Source organism: Centruroides sculpturatus, unplaced genomic scaffold, assembly GCF_000671375.1.
Source record: "Centruroides sculpturatus isolate CEXI.00-Female unplaced genomic scaffold, Cexi_2.0 scaffold402, whole genome shotgun sequence".
NCBI lineage: Eukaryota > Metazoa > Arthropoda > Arachnida > Scorpiones > Buthidae > Centruroides > Centruroides sculpturatus.
In genome coordinates, this window is record NW_019384685.1 from 472,544 (window position 1) to 497,860 (window position 25,317).

Consider the following 25,317-nt stretch of genomic DNA (forward strand, 5'->3'; position numbering starts at 1 on the left):
CAATACTTATTAACAATTAATACTAATTAACTATTTCTCGACAATTTTAGTTAATGATAATAAATTCATTAATATGTAATAATAATTATTATTATAAAATAAACAAACAATATGATTATTATATCATTTTAAAAACTATAACTTTCATAAAGTTAGATCTAATATTTTTACGATGCGTACACTTGGTAACTTTTATTGAAGTCTCGAAACGTATTAACAATTCTGAAAATGATAAACGGGCCGCGTATTCAATATTTATTTTCTAAATGTATTTATATTACTTTAATAAACACATATATACATAATTTAAACATTTAATGCATTGCAAAATAATGTAACTGGGTATTTGTTAGGTAATTTTGACGTAAAAATCTAAGGAGTCATTCATAAGCTTGATTTAGAATATGATTACAGAAATAGGCCAAACGTAACTGTTACTATGTTACAATTTTAACTTTTACATTTTCTTAATGAAAATGCCTTTCTCAAATTAAAAAAATGATTTTCTTTTGTCATCTATTTAGTACAAAAACAAAAATAGTTTACAAAAATACTATCTCCGAACCGGAACCTCAGTAAAACGGAAACTGCCAAGCCGAAAAAAGTATTGGGTACCGTGCGATTCCGGTTCACGCAGGTTTTCTGTTTTATAATATACAGTATTATAGACATACCGTTGATCTGAATTTTATTTTAGGATATTCTTATTTCACTTCAAAGAACCCACATTAACGTGTAAATATCGCTATTTGAATCGAATAATATATTGAATTTTGTTAATTTGTTTAATGACCACGAAAGTCAAAATAATCGCCACAGAACTAAACTATTTTCTTCTTATATTTACTGGATTAAACAGAAAAGAAAACTTCAATAATCGTAAATTGTATTGTATTAAAAAAAATAACAAAATAGCTTTTATACAGTCTTGTTATGTAAACGAAACATGTTTGCGAGGTGAAAACAATTTTTAATAGCTATTGATTGAAAAATGTTAAGAGTTACACAACAAAAATATTGTAATTAAAGTGAATTTCGTAATTTTCTTTGATTCCCGATAAAGTGGGTTGGTTGGTTCCAGATTATGAGGTGCATTTCTATTATATTGTATTTCTGCTATAATTTTGTATCAAACGATTTGTCAACACAGGTATGATTACATGTACTGTACTGTACAGTACCTTATCAGCCGATATAGATAATTAAATTCTGCTGTTTATCCTGTGTGCTACAAAAAGTTTTCTTACATTTCTAAAACGACTTTAAAGTTTCAAATGGAAGATCAACACATATCTGACAGTTTAAGGTGGAGAGCGATCGGCAGACACGAAGCAGACAGTCACAAGCACAAGTGGCAAGTTGGTTCAATGTTATCCATCAGTAGTTCATAGGCTTTGTCGTTGCTTTTCACAGACTAGAAATGTTGCCAGAAGATCTTCTAGAAGATCGTTTTCGCCCTGGCTTACAACAACAAATGAAGAAGGGTATCNTTATTATATTTAGAGTAATGGATTAAGAATTGCTCAAATTCAATTTTCAAAATTAATCAATAAAATTTAAATTGATATGATTTTAATCAATTTTAAATTGAATGATAAACATATTTAAAATCTTATCATCGATATTATATGATGATAAATTCTACATTTATTGATCATCATGTTTTCAAATCATATATTAAAAGTAACAATATAAGGATACACAAAGCTAAACATTATAATTTTAAATTACAATAAGTCTAATCGGCTTATAATTATTAAAATCTATGATTTAATTTAGATTACGAATAAAAAATTGCAACTTAATTTGTCTGTTTATTCTAGTTTTTGTCCTTTTGTTAAAAATCTAATGTATGAATTTTTACAGTTGTTCACAGTTTAAAACTAAATCTCGCTTTATTTAACTAATAGAACAATTTTAATTAATTTTTTCTAAACATTCTTTGCATGTATCTTTTAGCAAAAGTGATAGAAATTTTTAGTAAAATTTCAGTCAAAATATAAAAGTTTTTATTAAAGTTTATTGAATCTGAGCAGCTTTAACAGAGGGGGGAATATCTTATAATACGAATGTAGGAATATTAATCAAAATAATAAAACCAAATCATTTAATTAAACACATCACAGAATCACTAAGAAAATTTCAAGGAATGGATCTTAGATTCATAAATTATATATTTAAATAATTAGAACAAAAATAGTTCTTTGAACTGTCTTTAAAACAGGTAGTTATAGAAGAGTTTCGGAGTCTTACACTCTCAAGAGTATTCCATATCCCTTCAAGTTTTCTGTGTCTATCAGTCTATTAACGTATGTAAAAATTTTATTTATTTATTTATTCAAGTTAAAATTTTAAAAAGCTCATTTATTTTTTCACTTTAAACTACGTGATACTTACTAGAATGTACTATGTACTGTACCTGATCCAGTCATCCTTACTGTTGCCAGGTGTTTCCTTACGGAAAAAATCCTGTTTAGGGAATTACTGTAAATACGTGATAATTAAATTATTTGAATCACCAATTCCTGAAGTAAGTTTTACAAGTTGTTTTTTATACTTATTTGAGTGCTTAATTTATTATTTCAAATACTACTTTTTTCTAATTTTTTAGTATTTGAATGACTTTTGATTCATTTATTTTATTTAAAATTAAAAATGAAATAAGATGCCAACTCGGTTCATTTATTCCATTTAACAGAAGATTTCAATTCAATTTAAGTTTATTGACGTATAAGGCATTAGCCAGTTACAGGAAGTGTATTATTAATATACCTAATTTATGGCATATAATATTCTGTCCAAAAAAACAAGCTGAAAAAATCGGCCTGCATCTTATATGTAAAGTTGCGAATTTCCAAGGGATAATGAATTCCTCAAATGACCTTCGGTAGACTACAGGTAACCTTACCTATCCCACATCTTGAATAAAAATGTTATTTAATTAAGCTTGTTATTATTTGCTATAGCTAAGCTACTTTTACATGTATTCATTTTGAATACTTTAATGGTAAATTTTAATTATAAATGACTTCTTTTAAACTCCTATTTTTTTATCTAACAAATAAAACTGTCTTTCTAATTTTACACTTTTTTTTAAAAAAAAAGTTAGAAAAAAAAATGGGATCGAAAGACAAAGACACTGGATTACTTAAATTAAATAATTTTTCCTAAATATGTTCTGCTGAAATGGGGTGCTTGCTACTTATATACCATACAATATAATAGTATTTGTTGAAATAGTGTTTCACTTTCTAACTACAATCAGGGCCGACGAGAGGGGGATGATGGAGTAAAATCTATCCCGGGAGTCACAGGGGCCAGAATTCGTTTTTATTGCGCGCTATTATTATATAACTATTGTTTTCATTTTGTAAAAAGTAATATATCAATAAAAAACTCAAAATAAACTTTCAAATAATTTATTTACTTGAAGATTCAGGTATGTAAAGTATGCTCTAAATAATTACATGTGTCTAACTAGTCAAGAAAAGCTTTAATATATTTATTATAAATTCTTATTCAGGATAAATTAAAAAAGAAATTTAATATGTTCATTAGAAAATAAAGATTATTGTAAAAACTTTGCCGTAAATAAAATAAAAAACAAGTTTATAACTAATGGTGACTACAAGTCTTCTCTGTAGTTAATATATTAAAATAAGCATATATTACAGAAAAAGTTTATAATAGATATAAAAAATAAGCATCGAGAAATGTCACACATAACCACTCAGAATTACAGTTTTATCTATGACACATGATCTATAGTCTGCTAATCATACGAGTCTAACATCGCAGGCCAGCAAACCAGAAGTGCCGCCATTATTTCTCTCTCGCCTTTAAGAATTAATCGAAGATTAAAGTACATACAGCACATTTTCAGTTCGTCGTAACCTGCGTATATTTGGAGAGTAGCTACATTTGCTTCTTTAGGATTACCAGTTTGCGTCAATGTAATTCAGTAAACTGATTTTGCAACTTAACCGGTTTTTTAAAACTCCTAAGATTTCAATTCAATCTTTATTGAATATATTTCAAATATTTAATATGCATTTCGAGCCAACTTTGAGATTTTTTTTGCTCATTTTCAGTGAATACAATGTTAAAACACAACTTACATTAAAGTAACATGTAAAATAACTTTTAATTCATTTTGGGGTATGTATATGTAGTGTCATGGAGCGTTACGGGGGTGGAATAGTAATTGAAAAGCATAAAAATATCGTTACGTAATTTATAGACAATTTCATATATCGAGTCCTAAAGATTCTTATAATTATTTGACTGTAACGAAAACAAATACAGTAGACTATACATTAAAATGGAAAAGGAATTTCATACTGAGTATATCATGTATATATTAGCGGCGTGATTACGCTGTGTGTCTGCTAGTAATTATAGAAAAACACAACTAATGCAGAATTAAATTCATTTCGTTCAGCGTCATTTTTTAAAATTAAGTTTTCCACTTCATATAGATTTCGTTGACATTTTCAGAAAACTAAGAGCCATTATCTCATAGGACGATCTAAGTCCAGAAACTAAATTTTCACTGTCGTCTGTCTGTCTTTCGTTGAGAACGGAGTTAGGTGGATAAAAGACGAGACCAGATATGGAAAGCGTATGGGCAGGAGGTCCGAATAACTATATAAGAAATTCCGATGCAAATCAAAAAATTTTCCCTGAAATGAATTAGATGACCTGCACGACTCTATTGCTAACAGAAAAGTGTAATGTACAGGGGTAAGACACTACTAATTTGAGGTAGAGAGCATATATGTTAAATTAAAAACTTATTAAAAATATGATTAAAAATTGCAGCCCGGCATTGTGATCATGTCACAGTAAATAAATGCTTATATCATATATATATTCTAAATTACAAAGACAAATATTAAAGAAGTTGTTTTAAATGAGAAAATTCAATATGAATAATTTAATAAAATTTAATTGCTAAACGCCCTGAATACATATTTTATAAGAGTAATACGAAATATTGCAATTTGATATGCTTGCACTGATAAATTATAATATTTCATTTATAATGATTAAATTAAAATGGATTTTTTGTGTTATATATTAACATTTACACTTCTAATAATAATTATTATTCTGAAAAACCCGATTATAAGATTAATAAACACTCAGAAATAACCAAATTCTGGATTATATTTTCACCGCCTTTATAAAAAAGAAACAACAAAATCTACTAGAAGATTGGAAGAATACGCAAATTTCACTAGACTTAACAAAGGAATCAAGAACTAGACGAAAACATTTACTTCCATCCTTTTATTAAATAAGAAAACAAAATTATCAAAAAAAACTACGCAATGACACTTTATTGATAGCGGAGACAGGTTAACATATAGTATTAGCGCAGGAAAGCTGGTTTATGTGGAAACCTTCCTGCATTTTTCCATGTCAACGGTAATGACATACAACGAATCAAAGTAGACTTCAACATGAATAAGTTACCATAAACAATCAGTTATTTACAGTTATGAACTGGAACAGCCAAGGTCTCAAACGCAAAATACTAGTACTTAACTCTCTTGTCTTAAAATTCAAACCAGATATTACCGGGATAACCGAAATGTGGATAATTTCCGAGCTATTTTGTAAATCAAAATTCTTTAACAAATTTATAATAGAATAAGTATCAGCATGCAAGCAACTGGGTCCAAGTCGTCCAAGTTGTGGCTTATGTATCCTAATAAAAAAAGGACTTCTGCAAAATACTCCAAATCAAAAAATCCGGTAATTTCATTCTACTTTTGATCTCAATGAATAAACCCATACTCGGTAATATAAACAACAAATTAATGACAGTGATGATCGCCTATATTCCTCCAGATAACCTAGCAAAATTAAATGAAACTTTCAAAACAATAGAAATATGGCAACATATCACTCCATATATTCTCCTACTAGGAGATTTCAACTCACGAATCGTCGAAATAATGGATTCTTGGTAATTCCCTAATTCAAAATATTCGTCAATGTAAAGATAAGCATGTTAATAGACTGGGATCAAATTTAATAGAAACAATAACTGGATATAAAATATATATAGAAAATGGTCGTATTAAGCCTGACTACCCTGCAGAATACACTTGTTTGGAACACGCTGGAAAATCTACTATTGATTTACAATATGTTCAGAACTTTCGTTAGACTGTTGTTTGGAATTTATTATAACAACCTTCGACGCATCCGACCACTTTCCCACAATAACGAAATTTTTACTTTTTCTGTTACTTTTACTGTTTCCATTAAAGAAACCAAATAATTCACTCAATAAGTGTCAAAAGATAAATTATAAAATTACAAGATATTTAGTCGAAATCGAAAACCGATTTACTAACATTCCGGAAATAACAGAATCTAATAGTGGTGAAATTTATAAACTAATGATAAATATAATGAACGACTATATGCAAATCAATAACGGCAACAGAAACACTCAAAACGGATTCAGAAAAATTTGGTACGACCTCGACTGTTATAAAATGAAAATGATAAGCAAACCATACTAAAAATGTTCAGAAAAGATTCAAATGACCTAAATTTCCTTAATTACAAGAAGGCAAAACAAACTTATAATAACTTACTTAAAGCCAAAAAGAAAAACAACTTCCGGAATCTCGAATCTACTTTAATCAAGAATAGCAAGGACAGTAAATTGTTTTGGACTACAATACGAAGATTTCGCTTTAACTCAAATCTAACTGAAAATTCTTCTATAATAGACTATGATACATGGAACAGTTTTTACTAGCGGTTCCCAAATATCCAACTAAGACTCTAATTTCACAATTAATGAATTAGAAGATGCCATCAACAAAACTAAAAGCAACCCAACTCCAGGCAGTGATTACATTCCAACCAAATTCCTTAAAATGCTTCCACACCAAGCAAGAATTAATACTTCAAATTGATCTACTTAACGATAAATCCTGCAAAAACAAGTCATTATATTTCTCAACAACAGTAAAATGTCAGAAAAGAATCTAAGATATATCTAGAAAATACACTTTTACAAACAGTAAAAAAATAAACTTTCTGGGAGTCACTTTTGATTAGAACGCAACATTTAAAGTACATTTTTCTAGAATTAATAACAAAGCAAAGCAGGCTATTCATAACCTTTTGTTTTTATGTTCAACTCTGAAAACCTCAAACTTATATATTCATATGAAGCTCTATAACTCAATAATCAATCCTATCATTAACTAAGCAAGTCCAATCTGGGGCCTAGATTATCTATAAAAACTTGAAATCTCCACATCTACTTCCTCCATAAACTACTTCACTTAGAAAGGTTTATTCCCTGTTACGCTATACACCACGAAACTAATCGTATTTGATCATTTCCTTTTTTCTTAAAACGAATAATTAAATTCTACTACCGACTGAAATTTAAAAGTGATAACAACATAACTTTTTTGCATCAGGAAATAATTAAGCAAAGCAAAAATTTAAAAACCGAGCAGTTTTGGTAAAACAAGTTCTGCAGAAGCTTGAATGCATTTGGAGAATCAGAGTTATTATTTAAAGAAATCTTCAAGATTGGAAGTATGGTTACACACTATTATTAGAATCCGCTATTTCTCAATCTATAAATAAAGACCAAACTAACTTAAGTCAAAGAAGTTATCACCCATGGTATATAAATTTATTACAAATATCATCTTCTCAAACGTACATGTCTTAAATCAATAAACCTCAACGTGAAAAGATTAATAGCCCAATTACGTCTCAACAAATATTTACTTTTTATTAATAATACTTATAATAACTTTTCAAACACTCAATGTTTTTGGTGTAAATCTGAAGCTTTCTCGATGTAGCATCTACTTCAAAACTGTCAAGGTCTAGCAAGTATGCAAGATTCACATGACATTAAACGGATACTCAACTGCAGTTCACCTCTGGAATTCAGAAAGAACTTAAACAATCTCAATTAAAAAGATCTTTACGAACTATATAACTACTTCATCAAGATTGTAGGAACATTAAAGAACTAAAGTNACTGCATGCGCGCATTACTTGATATTTAGCAAATTTAGACGTTACATTTGTTACAAAAATTGAAAGATTCATGTATTGTTCTGCGCATTATAAATTCTCAGCCATTACTTTCAATGTCAGTATACAATTATAATCTCTATTTAACAACGTGGGAACCAAATTTTGAAAAAAAATTGCTGAAGATTTATTGCAACAAATATCCCATTAAATTTTTGTTACAAATTATTGTATAACAATTTAAATTTTCTTTAAACTTAAACATCTTTTGGGATTGTGTTTAGTTTATCTTTCATACTTTTTGGTTAGGTGACATATCATCAGAAATATATTAAACTTATTTCGTTCTTTTATTAGTAATTAATCTCCAAATTATGTTTATTTTAAATTTTTGTTACAAATTAAATTACTGCTACATTAATAACTTACAATAAATAGGCTCTGTGTATTTTATTTTCTAATACTGTTAATTGTAGATATTAATACTGATACCTTTCGAAAATTCTTAATAAATTATTTTAATATTTACAGTTGCTACTCCAGTGAATAGCTAGCAAGTATGCAAGATTCACATGACATTAAACGGATACTCAACTGCAGTTCACCTCTGGAATTCAGAAAGAACTTAAACAATCTCAATTAATAAGATCTTTACGAATTATATAACTACTTCATCAAGATTGTAGGAACATTAAAGAACTAAAGTAAGGAAACTCAACGTATAGGCCTACTAATACTCTACGAAAGTTAACTGTTTCTGTCACTTTTGTTAAAACCGTTCTCTTTGCTTATGTTTTTAACTGGTTTTTATGGAATCTATTGTAAAATAACTGCATGGGTTTGATAGCTAGAAAGCGGTTTCAATATTTTTTTTGTAAATTACTATTGTTAATCATTATCTAACATATGTACAGTACTACCCCCTGCAACAGGGAAACTCTTCCCTTCTGTTAATAAAGATTGATTGATTATTATTCTGAAATATTAATCATAAGCCATATATACTATGGAAAAAATCAAATGCTGGTATTATATGTATATATTATATATTGCTGTCACTGTTATTTATTTATTTTTTATTATTTTTTGGGTAATAATTTTAGTATTAATCTAATCGCGCTTAATATTTACTATTGTGTTGCCTATTTTCCTATACTGTATTGACATATTGTTACGGTTGCACCACTTCTTCAGGTCATAACAAAGGATTAGATCAATAACTTCCACATAACGACAGCTAATTATGTACACTTATTTGCATTATATTAGAAAACTGTTCAGAATTCAGAATAGTATTTTCTAGCTACACCTAAACTTTTCATTTTTTAGTTTAGTTCTCTTTGTAAATAAATATTTTTCAAAATGTAAATAAGTCATAACTGTTAAAAATCGGAATAAGAAGAAACTTTGGAACAGCATTTAACTGATATCAACAAGTCCCATAAAATAAAATATAAACCATAACTCATTTAATTTAAGAAGTATAATATAAAATCCAACAACGAGTTGCTTAACTTTCTCGGCAACATTTGGTCGCTCCATCTGTTATGATATTGTATTTTAAAACTTTTTATAATTTCAATTATTATAAAACGGCTAAAAGCTTAATTTTAAGGATATGGATGGGTTTTTTAAAATTTTTAAATGCTTATAACGAGTACAATCGTCATTAAGTCCGACCCTACTGAGATATGACACGACATGACTCAATTTCCCTAATAAACAAACGTCGACAAAAAGCACAGAAGTTATTAAGCTTGAATGAGGGTGAAAAAATCGTGTCCCTCGCACACACTAACATCCATACGTACAGAAAAAAAACCCGATTTATTTGCATTTCTCGACGTTTCAAGGTCCCTGAATCTAAAAATGAGAATCATTTTTTGACCCATCGCCATACTTTTCTTCTATTATATATAATAACCGGGAAAGTAATAATTATACAGATAAAAATTTTAAATCTTGAAAAATATGTTTATAAGTATGTATATTAATTATTAATTTAATTTAATTTTTTTTCGAATCAAATAAATTTATTTTGCAGTATTACAGAAATATATTAAACTTATTTCGTTCTTTTATTAGTAATTAATCTCCAAATTATGTTTATTTTAAATTTTTGTTACAAATTAAATTACTGCTACATTAATAACTTACAATAAATAGGCTCTGTGTATTTTATTTTCTAATACTGTTAATTGTAGATATTAATACTGATACCTTTCGAAAATTCTTAATAAATTATTTTAATAAACTTTTGCGCATTTATTAGAATTAAAAGCACATAGGAGGAATTTATTGTAACAACGGCTAATAAATCAAAAATATTTTAAAAACCTTTATAAATAAAAATAATAAAACCATTTTATTGCTTAAAGCAAAAATATTTTATATGAAATACTTTAGTGCTAGGAATTTAAATTCTTAAAAATTTTACATTATATTCTTAATACATAATTCGTAATTTACCAAAGAGTATTATTTGTTGAATTAATTACAGTCAACCCCCCTATAAGATAGAGATACGTTCCATTGTCTAGGAATCCGCTTTCTTACGAATCCTTCCAATCACAACCCGACACGTATCAAGTTTACGGACTACGGCTGTTTGAAAGATTTTCTTCCATAAAATTAATCGATTCTAGACTAATCCGACTCAACATTTCCAAAATACGTATATATTTTTTGGGAATAATCCGTATAAACTACGCTATAAACAAAAAATTGTAGGATTACTTACCGAGTGTCACCATTCGACATTGCCATTGCTCAACATTGTTTTCGTCGCGGAACAGCTCAGCAAAGAGCGGCCGATTTCTAACAACTTATTTTTCTGTGAAAACTTCGTAGAACTTCGGAGACATCATTAATATAAATAATTTTAATCGCCGTTGAATAAGAAATGTTTCTTTCACAAGAAATGTATAAAATTACAGTACTGTATTAGACTTACGGTACCTAATTTACATACTGACAGACGATAGTTAGCGTAAAAATCTCCGTAGCGTGGCGCCACGCTAGACGGCGGAAATTATATATTTAATTATAACAAAGTTACAATAAGTTAATATATAATTATATATACAGTACCTAATTTATATATAATTAATATATAATTATATGTACAGTACCTAATTTATATATAATTTATATAATACTGTCCAGACGATAGAAATCTCTCCGTAGCGTGGCGCTACGGACGGCGGGAAAGTAGTTCGGCTTCCCGATGACGTTTGAGGTGTTTATAGGGAACTTTTACTATTTTTTACGGATACCGGTAGCAATTTTTTCGTAGTTTTATAGGAATCGTAACTATAGGGACCGTAATTATAGGGGGGTCGACTGTATTTAATTTCTTTAGATCATGAATATAATCTACATATAAAATATCGCTTTCAAAAGAAATCATTTGAAATTTTTGTTGTAGCTACATGTAGAAGTTTCGCGATGCTAAAAAAATTTATCAAACATAAATAATTTTACGATGAAATAATTATATTTGTTACTAAGTGTCTGTCGTTTTTTTTTCAAATTTATAATCATGATATATGTATGATCAAAGCTAAGAAAGAGGAGTAAAATTAATATAACTTTTCATTTTATCATGTCACGTAACAAATTCAATTGTGAAATTTTCTTTTACTTTGTCCAATCATCCAGTGGAATTTTTGCAATATTTTAAGAAAATGTTAAAATAATTCAGGAATGGCATTTTATTAAGCAAATTCTTGTATTTTCCTCTTTAATTACGTTACGTGTAATTAAGAATTACAATAATTATTAAATTAAGCATTTATACTAATTCTATAATCGATATGTTTTTTTCACTCCAAAAATAATTTTGTTTTTATTTTATAATTGTTATTTAAAATAAATATCATAGTTATAAATTTTTTTAGTAAAATAAATTATAACGATAGAACATTTTTAATAAAGTTTATCTGATTTTATTTTTTATTAAACAATTTCATCAATATACATTAATGTATAGTAATATCGATAACGTTAATTTATTCTAAAACATGCCTACAATATTTTTTAATAATTATAATTTAAACTTTACTCAAAATTCAGATTCTAAATAAAATTCTAAATTATTTTAATATTTACAGTTGCTACTCCAGTGAATAGTTCAACTTACTTTTGTCCTACAGTATTCATATTTATACTTAACATCGAAACAGGAACATGCATAACAAATACAAAATTTCCATTCAGATACAATTCTTTTCTTTTGGATCTATAAAAACATTATTTTCTCTAACTTCCCTGAACCTTCTAATAATAGAATTGACGAATCCTTCAAATTTATATATAATAAAATCTATTGAAAAATGTTAGTGTAGCCTATATTACACCAATTTAGTTCTAATTAGTTTCTTTATCCTAAATAATTTTTATAGCTTCTCTTTAATTAATTTTAAAATAAATTCATTCAAAATCTTTATTTGAGTATTCTTAAGAGTCCAAATTTATTAATAATCAAAGTGGAGAACATTACAATAATACAATGATTAAAATATATATTTTGTACGCCTGTGAAACCTTTGTATAAAACTTTGCTCGTATACAGTCTATGTTTCTTTACGCATAAATAAATTTCGAAGAAATCACTCTTTAAATTGTTATTTTATCCTTTAAATAAATGTTTTCTAAATGATCTTGTCAGATGGTTAATGTAATTAATATATAATCCCTCTCTATATAAAATATAATCTTTCCTGGTTCAGATTATAAATAATATTTGATTCTTCATTTAACTCTTCCCCGCTGGTTTGTTAATTCATCTTTACGGTTTTCATTTTATAGCTTTAGAATACGTTATCCTAGGATATGACTTTCTAAGGCAATATACTCTACTCTAAGACATCTTTTTACTTTATCTTATTTTCTACAAGAATTTCCAGGCTTTCTTTAGTTACAATCTCAAAATTTATATAAATATTTTGATTAAATAAAACTTTATTAATATTAAATTGTTCTTAATTATTAAGGTATCGATGTATTAATGCCGATGTTTAAACTGATTTAAATCTTATAGAAGAAAAATTATAAATATTGTAGCCTTTCATACGATGATATTTCTTTCAAAACTACAACATGTTTTTTATACATTAAAAAAATGTTTAATTTTGATTTGTTATAACCTTCTTAAAAGGAAGATTTGTAAATTTGACCTTGCATTGTACGTTTTAACTTTCTCCGAGATTGAATCAATTCGAATTGAACAATAAAGACAATTTACTAATTTTAATTTAATGACATATTAACGATGAAAATGTACTTAGGAAATGGTTGTTAAACAATTGTATTTTTTAAAATTTTCGTCAAAGATTTTAAAATGTTCTTAAGATCGTATTTCAAGCGTACTCAATTGCTTTTCACGGAATCAATAACAATTTTATTAATAATGGTATTTTTAAACAAATAATTAAAATTAACTTTGTTTCTTAACGAAGTAAATTAAAAAATTTGCAATTTTATTCAAAATAAAAACACTTGGAAAAAGATATAGAAATGCTATTTCATTGAGTTTGATATGAAATTTTATAATTTACATATTAGTTACTGATTTTCAGATGTTTTGAAAAATCTTCGGTTATTATTATAAATAAAATTCTATCGAAAGAAAATATAGCTGAAAATCTAACTTTATAGTTATTTTTTTAAGTCGTTGTTGAAGGTTATGAAGACAATGAGATATATTTATATAAAAAATAAATATAGAATATAAGCAAAATTACATATATCCCAACAAAACTATACAAGATGTCTTAATTCTCTGTTGAAATATCGTATAACATTATAGTCTGATCACTACGTGACAAAGGAGTATTATTTCTCACGTTGTAAGACATTAAGTTCAAAGACAACTTTTGAAACTATTCTCAATTTAATAGTAAATTAGGAAAAAAATCTAAAAATATATTTACACAATATATATTGAATCAGACATTCTATTTTTATTAAATTTCTTAAGCAGGTAATAAACGTTATTGAAAATAAATATACTTTGTATTTTCTGGCCATTCTGTAATTAAATTGAATGGAATGATCTCCCCCTTTCTCATATAAGCGCTTTTCTTTTTATGTTTTAACCGTAGGTGGTCTCGAATGGCATCGTTTTTATTACTATATCAAAAACTGACGTTAAAACATAAATCTGAACAAGTCAAGCTACTTGTTTCTTTATACACTAGAGTCTTTTAAGATAATTTCTCCAGAGATGCAATTCCCTTCTCACCAAGTCCTTTTTGGTTGATAAATTGATACTTAGTTTTAAAAAAAAATGTTCTTGAAATATCATTAGCTACATGCATAAAATATTTTTTTTTGTGAAATGCAAAATACACGCAAAATATTTTTTTCTTATTCACTCTTCCTTCATTAAAATGAAATTTTACAAGATCTACTTAATTGAATTATTTTTACTTTTTGTGTGTTTTTGTTATCTTAATTATATTCAATAAAATCTCATCTCATACGGTTCTCGGAAAAAATGTTTCGTGAACATTAATCATTAATATATTGCCGTAATATTCAATCTTTCGTGTTAAATATATCCCGTGGACTGTATAATGTATGGATGAGTCGTCCTTGCAAGAGATAAATGTCCATTGGCGCAACAGTTGGGCATTAATACTATCTCCCAGATTAGAAGTATCGAAGAGTCTTTAAGTATCAACATCAATCATCTTCTTTTGACTTGATTCCATCCCAGAGGAGGTAATACCGCGCTTAAAAGAATCGAGAGTCTTCTCTTTTGATGCTATTCTACGCTTTTAAAACATATCTTTGTAATTATAATGCTAGTTCTTGATTGTTATTAATGTAAATAGATCAGAAGTTTTCCTTTTTTATAATTATTTATTTAATATATTTCTATTTTTTAAAAGCTTAAAAAGGAAGATGGAAATAATAAAAGTGTCTTTAAATACAAAAAACTCTGTTTTTAAATTATAATTTAATATTATATTGATTACATTTTCAGTCATTTATCCAAATATTCTTCTAAACTAATTAATAGCGTAAATGAGCAATTAATTTTGTAGAACGTGTTAAACCAATTAACCTTTCCACGAAATAAATTAAAAGCGGAAAATAACACAAACAACCTAAATAAAGTTATATAATTACTTAAAAGCTATCAGTCCTGCTTATTTGAGGAATAAAATTAATTGCACTTAATTAAAGACTTCATCTAAAGAAGTTCAAATGGAGCTTTCTTGTCACGGAAGGAAGTGACGTCATCGGGAGCTATCTACAAGTAACTGAATCTTGATTCATTGTTTTCAGTGCTCCAGTTTTTCTGTAGATTTAACTGTATTTGTTCTAGTCGAGTTGATCGAACGTTTTATTGTTTTTCTGGGCTGTCATTTTCATAAATCCACAAAATCTAATGAAAGATTTCATTGTTAGAAGTGATAAATGTATACAGTACTATGTGATATTGCCAGTATTGTAATCTCAGCTTTAAAATCAAAGTTCAAATTTGGCCTCGGAATTTGAACGTGACCTCATTTAGAACTAGTCTGATCAATTTAATTGCTCTTATTCTATGTCAAGGATATTATTTTCTTTGTTTCATAGAATAAGAGAATTTATATATGCATATTTTAAAGTGATATTACATCATTTCAAAAACTTACAATTCTCATAGAAAAAAAACAGAGAGTAAAACTATTCTATTTATTTAAAGAAGTTATATAAAATATTATTTTATCTATAATAGCATTGATAAGATTTGTAAACATAGTTTATATCCTAATATACAAATAATAGAATATTCACGTGTAAAGTTTAATATTTCATAAACTAAAGTAACTTAGATAAAATATATAAGTTTTTTAAGAAAGATAAATATAAAATTATATATTACATTATAACTTATTTTACTGTATGATCTATTTAGCCAATTATTTTCCATCTGTATTTTAGTTTTGAAATTTACGTTTGATATTTCTCTATGTAAGATTAAAATTACAAGATAATTTAATCTTATCTGAATAAAAAGTTGTTTTCTCTGACTCTGGCTCTTAATAATGTTTTGATACAAATTTAGATAAAATATTTTGGAGTTTCACTTGATATAACTTACAATATGAAAATATATATTTGCGTATACGATTTATAAAATAATACTTGATTTTAATATATTATAATATTAACTTATATTAAATTATTTACATATAAAAAGTATTTCATAATATAAATTATTATAAGAATATACAATGTAAATTATAATCCTTATATTTGTCAAACTATATACAACATTTTATTAATTTTATTAATTGACTTAATGATAGAATTACATTAACTTACTGCCATATTAATATCCTAAGAAAAATACTTTTACAGTATTAAAATAATTAAAGTAATCATTTTTGTTTATTCAGTTATTCATATTAAAAGATGGGAAACTTATTTTTATATTTCAAATCAATAAGAAATCTTTAAATTATGTTTATTTTAAATTTAAATGATCTAAAAACTTAGCGATCTTATCATTAATCTATTAAAAAGGTTTTCTTGATAATAAGAAGAGTAGCTATTCACTAACTTTTAACATTTTCAAATATTTCGTATATTCCATTCAACGACAAAACTTGGAATATTTCTTTTTAGTTGCTTGATATCTTGTCAATAGACTAGATCATCTCCTATCTGGTAGCGAACGACATTGCCTAATTATCTTACGTTTTCGCTTCAGTACCCGAATAGTGGTATTTCAATAGAATAAGGATGTGGAAAATCCTCTTCTCTATTCATATCAGTCTCCCCGTTAAATCCGTCCCTTGTCTCGTTGTCTTGTTAAAAGATACTTTACTGCACTTTTCACTATTTTATTTTCAAATTACGGAAGAGGTAAAAGGTCGGGGCATCTTTTTCTTAAATATCCACAAGCCAAATTCTATATTAAACGTGTGATGTATGAAGTAAAATACTAAAAAAGTCATATTCGACTGAGTTATTGCTATTATAACTGACATTCCGTTCAATCAGAAACCAAGGCAAACTGCTAAAATGACACATATCCAGCTTGACTGTGTGTCGTTGCTATAATAACCTCAATTACTCGCCTTCTGACTCTACTCAGTCAAATGCTTTGGAATTAAATTCCACATGATTTGAAATCCGTCTTTAATCCCAATGTCATTCAATCTATGTCTGTTTACTTGTAGCCAGCTAGTAAATAATGGAGAAATTATTCTCTAATAATAAAACTTGATATTTACCACTAAAACTATATAATACTTTCGTACACTTTCGACTTTTTTTTTATTATACTTTTAAATATTTTAAATGTGAAAAGAATTTATTGGATTGCAAATTAAACATATTCTCATATGTAAATTTTAGCTTTATGTGCACGTTTGACAGTTTAATTATCTTAAAATTTAAACTTATTTATGAAATTACTCGTAATTTTCATTTATAAATAATTATCTATACTCAATATTTTTAAAATAATTAACGTTCTCTCTTTACTGAATAAATTAAAATAAAATATAATTAATAGCTATAAATTTATTTTTGAAGAAAAAATTCTGAAAACAAATATATATAGGTTTTCAGAATCTATTATTATAAATAAAGAGCCTGCAGGAAATCATTTAATTTAGGCTATAGTTATTTGAATTACGTAATTATATTTTACGTATTCTGAATATTAATTAGTGATTAATTAGATTAAAAGAAAAATAGAAATTTTTCAGTTATATTTACAAGTTTGGTTAATTCGCACGCCTCTAAAAATTAGTAATTAATTTTTTTTCATTAGTTTGATTTCGTGTTCAAAAACACGAAACTTGAAATAAGCGATTTTTATACCTCAAAACTTTCACTTTACTTATAATAAAAATAATTTGTGAACTAGAAAATAAACATTTCATACTGGTATTGAGGAACGAGTGTTACATTCCTTAACGATTGAACTAATTGATCAACGTACTTATCAGAAATAAGTATTACTGCCGATGTATAGAAACTTTTTTCTGTAACTATTCATGTGTGTCAGCAACTTTAGCGGACAAAAGATTTCTTATAGTCAGAGACGTCGTCAAATTGAGCTCTTTTTCCTTTTATCTAGTTGTGTTGACTTACATCTATTGTACAGAGCCGACTTTCTTCGTGTCCCTCCTATTCGCAGTTGCCTTATTCTATTGTTGTGCCCATCAATTCTTCTAGTTTTTTTTCAGTTGGTTTGTGATTTTGTAATCATATTTCATTGAGAATTTGTTTGAATTTAAAATATAAACTACTATACTATAAAGAATTCAAAACTACAAAATATATTTGAACTTAAAATTTTCACTAAGGTTTTTTTTCGCAAAAGATTTTTCATCATAAATCATATATATGACTCTTTTCGTCCTGTGGGCAATAAGAAGCCTTTTAATCATATCCATCGTGATTTTGACCAGACCCACTCTCATAATGTATCAAATCCAGTAACATCTTTTCTAAAAGATGGCGTAAGAAAAGAGACATATTATTAAAATTTTCATATATTTTATTTTTCATTTCAGATGTCGTTAATGACGCAATATTTCACGAAGATCACGACGAGATGGTTATTGTGAAAGATATCGAAATGTTTTCCATGTGTGAACATCACTTGGTACCTTTTATAGGCAAAGTAAGTAGATGTTTATGTTTAATAAAGCCTGAATGAAATCTTCAGGTTTTGAACAAAACATAAATCTTAACGTAGAATGTATGGTTGCTGTATCTTCAAATTCTGTGTGTAGCGTCCTTGCAATCCAAACAATAATTTTGGTAGACGACCAAATATCAATTAGTTAGAAAACTTTACGGTTTTTCTTAAACACTTTGTTTAATTCAGATGCATTTCGGGTTGGCTTGTATTCTCAACCCCTCTTCAGTGCTGTTAAAAATACAAAAAATTTCACGACATTGGTCAGTATGCCGTAAAAAAGGAGGGGTAAACAATGACGTAAAAACATAAAAAAATATTTAAAAACTTACATGTCATATAATGGTACATCATAGAATTGTGATACTATGTTTTTATTACATAGTATGACAATTCTATGATGTACCATTATTTTATTGACATTTTATTCGTACGAGCTAAAATTTCAATAAATCATATCAGTTTAAACATAAATACAGTCATGTAAAAAATAGAAAAGATACGGGATACTAGAGCAAAGTGCATAGTGTAGACAAAAAGAATCATGACTAATATGTTTTATCCATAAAGAAAGTTTGACACATCATTTATATAGAAAATATATAATACAGATGATTAATTTCAGAGTATCTATGAACACTTACATTTTTAGTTAATATGTATTATTCCCGACAAAAGATAAAACAGGGGAAAACAGACAACTGGTGTTATTCGGTGTTCACAGAGTAATAGTATACCGACAAGTAATGTTATTTAAACCATTCCTAACATTCCATACAACGGGGTGTGCTTTTAAACAATCTTTAACGCGTGGAGGTGCTCTCTATTAGTTTATACCATTGGGGTCTATTGACATGCCTTCTGAAATATTAATTAAGTTATCTTTAGGGTATTTTTTGATTTCTATGTATTCTTTAAATTTCCTTTTATATGGGTCTTTTTCTAAATGTAACACTTTTATATTGTTTTTATTAATTTGGCAATTATTGTCACTTGTGTGGTAGTACCAGGGGAAAGTGTTATGTTTTAGGCGGATGGCAGCTTCATGTTCTTTAATTCTTGTTTCTAGTAACCGGCCTGTTTCGCCGATGTAAGTTTTCGGATTTTGACAGCTGCATTCAAGTTTGTAAACTGTTCCCACAGTTTTACGAATGTTTAGTTTGTTGTTATGTTGTTTATTAATGTTATAATGGATACTATGAGATACTTTGTTGGTCAAAGATGGCGCTAAACTGATATTGTCTTTCTTTAGGATCTTATTACAGCCCTCGAAAATGTTTTTTTTTATATATGGGAAGGTTTTGTATTTTTTGTTTAATTTGTATTTCGTATTAAATATGTTTTCCCAGTATTATTTTTGTCATGTGTTTAATTTCGATTTAGGATAGTCGTTAAGTAAAAATTTAGTTTCTAACTCTTTTATTTTAATTTTTTGTCATTTATTATCTGATATTCTTGTATATGTTTTTTTAACTCCATAATATAAATATTCTTCTTTATATATTCTAGAACATATGAATAGTAGTTGATAGTTTTATTAACATTACATGGTTTTTTGTATGTTATGAAAAAAAAAACTTTTAAGTGTATTCATGATTGTTATGTCAAGGTAATTTATTTTATTATTGTTTTCTTTCTCTAAATCGAATTGAATATCTCATGTTAAGAATGGTTTAAATAACATTACTTGTCGGTATACTGTTACTCTGTGAACACCGGATAACACCAGTTGTCTGTTTTCCCCTGTTTTATCTTTTGTCGGGAATAATACATATTAACTAAAAATGTAAGTGTTCATAGATACTCTGAAATTAATAATCTGTATTATATAATTTCTATATAAATGATGTGTCAAACAGCAATCCTCTTTACATTTTTCATATTATAGAAAATAGTCATACATCTATGTAATAAAAACATAGTATCACAATTCTATGATGTACCATTATATGACATGTAAGTTTTTTAAATATTTTTTAATGTTTTTATGTTATTGTTTACTCCTCCTTTTTTACGGCATACTGACCAATGTCGTGAAATTTTTTGTACTTTTAACAGCACTGAAGAGGGGTTGGGAATACAAGCCAACCCGAAATGCATCTGAATTAAAAAAAGTGTTTTAAATAAACCGTAAAGTTTTCTAACTAATTGCTGTTTGGTCGTCTACCAAAATTATTGTTTGGATTGCAAGGACGCTACACACAGAATAATTCTTAACCTGTGAAATGTTTCGAAGATAAGAGGTTTAGGTATTATTTTGTAAAAGTATAAATACATTTCAGAGTAAATAGTTTAGTTAAATTTATAATACAGCCGACTCTCGTTAATTCGAACTTCCTGTTAATTGAACTTTAATTTCTACTGTATATTGCAAATTTTAATGTAGTTTGTCTTCATTAATATAATGCCAATATAAAGTATAAAAAGTTATTATAGTTTATAAAAATATATTACAATATGTATATATATTGTAACAAAATAAAAAATTGAAAGGCTGAGTGCAACAGTGGTCTCTGATGTTAAAATTAAGTTAGCAGTGATGTACTTTCGTATATTAAATATACTGCCTCCAAATATAATGAGAGATTACCAGAATTCCGATTAAATATTGACGGAAACACATCAAGTACAACGGAAAAATATGAAAAACTAGAGTAACTTACATTAATTTTTACAGTACAACATCTCAACTTTTAAAAGACAGTTAGGTTACTGTTGCCCTCAGCCCTTCAATTTTATTGACATTTTATTCGTACGAGCTAAAATTTCAATAAATCATATCAGTTTAAACATAAATACAGTCATGTAAAAAATAGAAAAGATACGGGATACTAGAGCAAAGTGCATAGTGTAGACAAAAAGAATCATGACTAATATGTTTTATCCATAAAGNTCCATGTGTGAACATCACTTGGTACCTTTTATAGGAAAAGTAAGTAGATGTTTATGTTTAATAAAGTCTGAATGAAATCCTCAGGTTTTGAACAAAACATAAATCTTAACGTATAATGTATGGTTGCTGTATCATCAAACTCTGTGTGTAGCGTCCTTGCAATCCAAACAATAATTTTGGTAGACGACCAAACAGCAATTAGTTAGAAAACTTTACGGTTTATTAAAACACTTTTTTTTTTTAATTCAGATGCATTTCGGGTTGGCTTGTATTCCCAACCCCTCTTCAGTGCTGTTAAAAATACAAAAAATTTCACGACATTGGTAAGTATGCCGTAAAAAAAGGAGGGGTAAACAATAACATAAAAACATTAAAAAATATTTTAAAAACTTACATGTCATATAATGGTACAGTACATCATAGAATTGTGATACTATGTTTTTATTACATAGGTGTATGACTATTTTCTATAATATGAAAAATGTAAAGAGGATTGCTGTTTGACACATCATTTATATAGAAAATATATAATACAGATGATTAATTTCAGAGTATCTATGAACACTTACATTTTTAGTTAATATGTATTATTCCCGACAAAAGATAAAACAGGGTAAAACTGACAACTAGTGTTATCCGATGTTCACAGAGTAACAGTATACCGACAAGTAATGTTATTTAAACCATTCCTAACATTCCGTACAAGGGGGGTGTGCTTTTAAACAATCTTTAATGCGTGGAGGCGCTCTCTATTAGTTTATACCATTGGGGGTCTATTGACATGCCTTCTGAAATATTAATTAAGTTATCTTTAGGGTGTTTTTTGATTTCTATGTGTTCTTTAAATTTCCTTTTATATGGGTCTTTTTCTAAATGTAACACTTTTATATTGTTTTTATTAATTTAGCAATTATTGTCACCTGTGTGGTAGTACCAGGGGGAAGTGTTATGTTTTAGGTGGATGGCAGCTTCATGTTCTTTAATTCTTGTTTCTAGTAACCGGCCTGTTTCACCGATGTAAGTTTTCGGATTTTGACAGTTGCATTCAAGTTTGTAAACAGTTCCTACAGTTTTAAGAATGTTTAGTTTGTTGTTATGTTGTACAGTACATCGCTTCCTAAAGAAGGGAAATGGACTTTGCGACTGCCAAGTAAAGGAGAGGGATGACCCTTTCCATATCATATTTACTTGTACCAAATTCAATCAGTATCATCAACAACTAAGAGACCTGACTACCCAAAAAGGGCACAACTGGCCCTGCCACCTCAGTGCATTCCTAGAGGACAAGGACACATACACCAATTTCGTCAAATTCATCAACAACTTAAACTTAGCAGACTATCACACCCCAACTGCTACTCAAGACAATATTCCAGCTAACTCTCCGAATAGGCATAGCCAGACTCCATAACTCCAGGACCCAAGGACAACAACAAAGTGCCACATTCTTCTAGGACTTAATCGGATTCCTCCATAAGGGTGTTTCTCCTTCCTCGTATCACTCTTCAGTACCCATCATTTGCCTTCAATCGTAATGTAAGTCCAATCACGGCACCAATTATCGTTTAGGTGCATCATCTATCTGTCATTATGTACAAACATTATAAATGTAATTTTGTAATTCGTTGTTTTAATAAACAAATAAATAAATAAAAACAAAAACTTATACTGAAATGAATAAATAATATAACTAAAATAAACCTTTAACTATCCAGCAATAAAAAAATGTTTAATAAAAACGTTTTCAACCGTTTTTAAACAGCCATCTTCAGTTGAACCAATATTAAAAAAGAACACTAAAAAAGAACGCATGAAATACAAATTAAACAGAAACTGAAATGCACATGCGTACTTCATCGGATTTGCGTCTTCTGGAAATCTATAAATAACTTGCAAATAACATAAAAAATAATAAAGATACTTACAAAGAGTTGGATTACATTAGGAAGACAGCAATGCAACAAGGTTATCGGAGAGGGGAGGTGGACGAGCTTATTACGAAGTTTCAGAATCAGAATCGGCAGCATCCCAAAAAAATGACCCAGGAACGAAGAGTAGTTCTTAATTATTTTCCTTTTTTAAACAAAATGATTAGGAGAGTGGCGAACAGTAATAATCTACAAATAGTTTATCGGCGTAATCCGACGATCTACAGAAGGTTAAGAAATGATAAGAGAAAGGAAAAGCGAAATAATTTACCAGGGGTTTATTCTATACCTATAANTTTTATATATTCTAGAACATATGAATAGTAGTTGATAGTTTTATTAACATTACATGGTTTTTTGTATGTTATGAAAAAAAAAACTTTTAAGTGTATTCATGATTGTTATGTCAAGGTAATTTATTTTATTATTGTTTTCTTTCTCTAAATCGAATTGAATATCTCATGTTAAGAATGGTTTAAATAACATTACTTGTCGGTATACTGTTACTCTGTGAACACCGGATAACACCAGTTGTCTGTTTTCCCCTGTTTTATCTTTTGTCGGGAATAATACATATTAACTAAAAATGTAAGTGTTCATAGATACTCTGAAATTAATAATCTGTATTATATAATTTCTATATAAATGATGTGTCAAACAGCAATCCTCTTTACATTTTTCATATTATAGAAAATAGTCATACATCTATGTAATAAAAACATAGTATCACAATTCTATGATGTACCATTATATGACATGTAAGTTTTTTAAATATTTTTTAATGTTTTTATGTTATTGTTTACTCCTCCTTTTTTACGGCATACTGACCAATGTCGTGAAATTTTTTGTACTTTTAACAGCACTGAAGAGGGGTTGGGAATACAAGCCAACCCGAAATGCATCTGAATTAAAAAAAGTGTTTTAAATAAACCGTAAAGTTTTCTAACTAATTGCTGTTTGGTCGTCTACCAAAATTATTGTTTGGATTGCAAGGACGCTACACACAGAATAATTCTTAACCTGTGAAATGTTTCGAAGATAAGAGGTTTAGGTATTATTTTGTAAAAGTATAAATACATTTCAGAGTAAATAGTTTAGTTAAATTTATAATACAGCCGACTCTCGTTAATTCGAACTTCCTGTTAATTGAACTTTAATTTCTACTGTATATTGCAAATTTTAATGTAGTTTGTCTTCATTAATATAATGCCAATATAAAGTATAAAAAGTTATTATAGTTTATAAAAATATATTACAATATGTATATATATTGTAACAAAATAAAAAATTGAAAGGCTGAGTGCAACAGTGGTCTCTGATGTTAAAATTAAGTTAGCAGTGATGTACTTTCGTATATTAAATATACTGCCTCCAAATATAATGAGAGATTACCAGAATTCCGATTAAATATTGACGGAAACACATCAAGTACAACGGAAAAATATGAAAAACTAGAGTAACTTACATTAATTTTTACAGTACAACATCTCAACTTTTAAAAGACAGTTAGGTTACTGTTGCCCTCAGCCCTTCAATTTTATTGACATTTTATTCGTACGAGCTAAAATTTCAATAAATCATATCAGTTTAAACATAAATACAGTCATGTAAAAAATAGAAAAGATACGGGATACTAGAGCAAAGTGCATAGTGTAGACAAAAAGAATCATGACTAATATGTTTTATCCATAAAGAAAAAAATAGATTTGAAATTTTGCTGATAAACAATGTCTATAATAGTCTTGCCTATCTGGTCAGTTTCTTCTAATGCTCATATATTTTATCGTTTAATAATTTTCTAGTGTGTC

The 25,317-nt window shown here is 27.7% G+C and overlaps 1 protein-coding gene across 1 annotated transcript in view; it reads left to right on the plus strand.

Annotated features, from left to right (window-relative positions):
* LOC111627048 (GTP cyclohydrolase 1-like) overlaps positions 1 to 25,317 on the plus strand; it is a 34,544-nt gene that overhangs the window by 6,544 nt on the left and 2,683 nt on the right. The window contains exon 2 of the mRNA XM_023370593.1: positions 18,561 to 18,670. Coding sequence (XP_023226361.1) covers positions 18,561 to 18,670 — 110 coding nt within the window. The remainder of the gene's footprint in view (positions 1 to 18,560; positions 18,671 to 25,317) is intronic.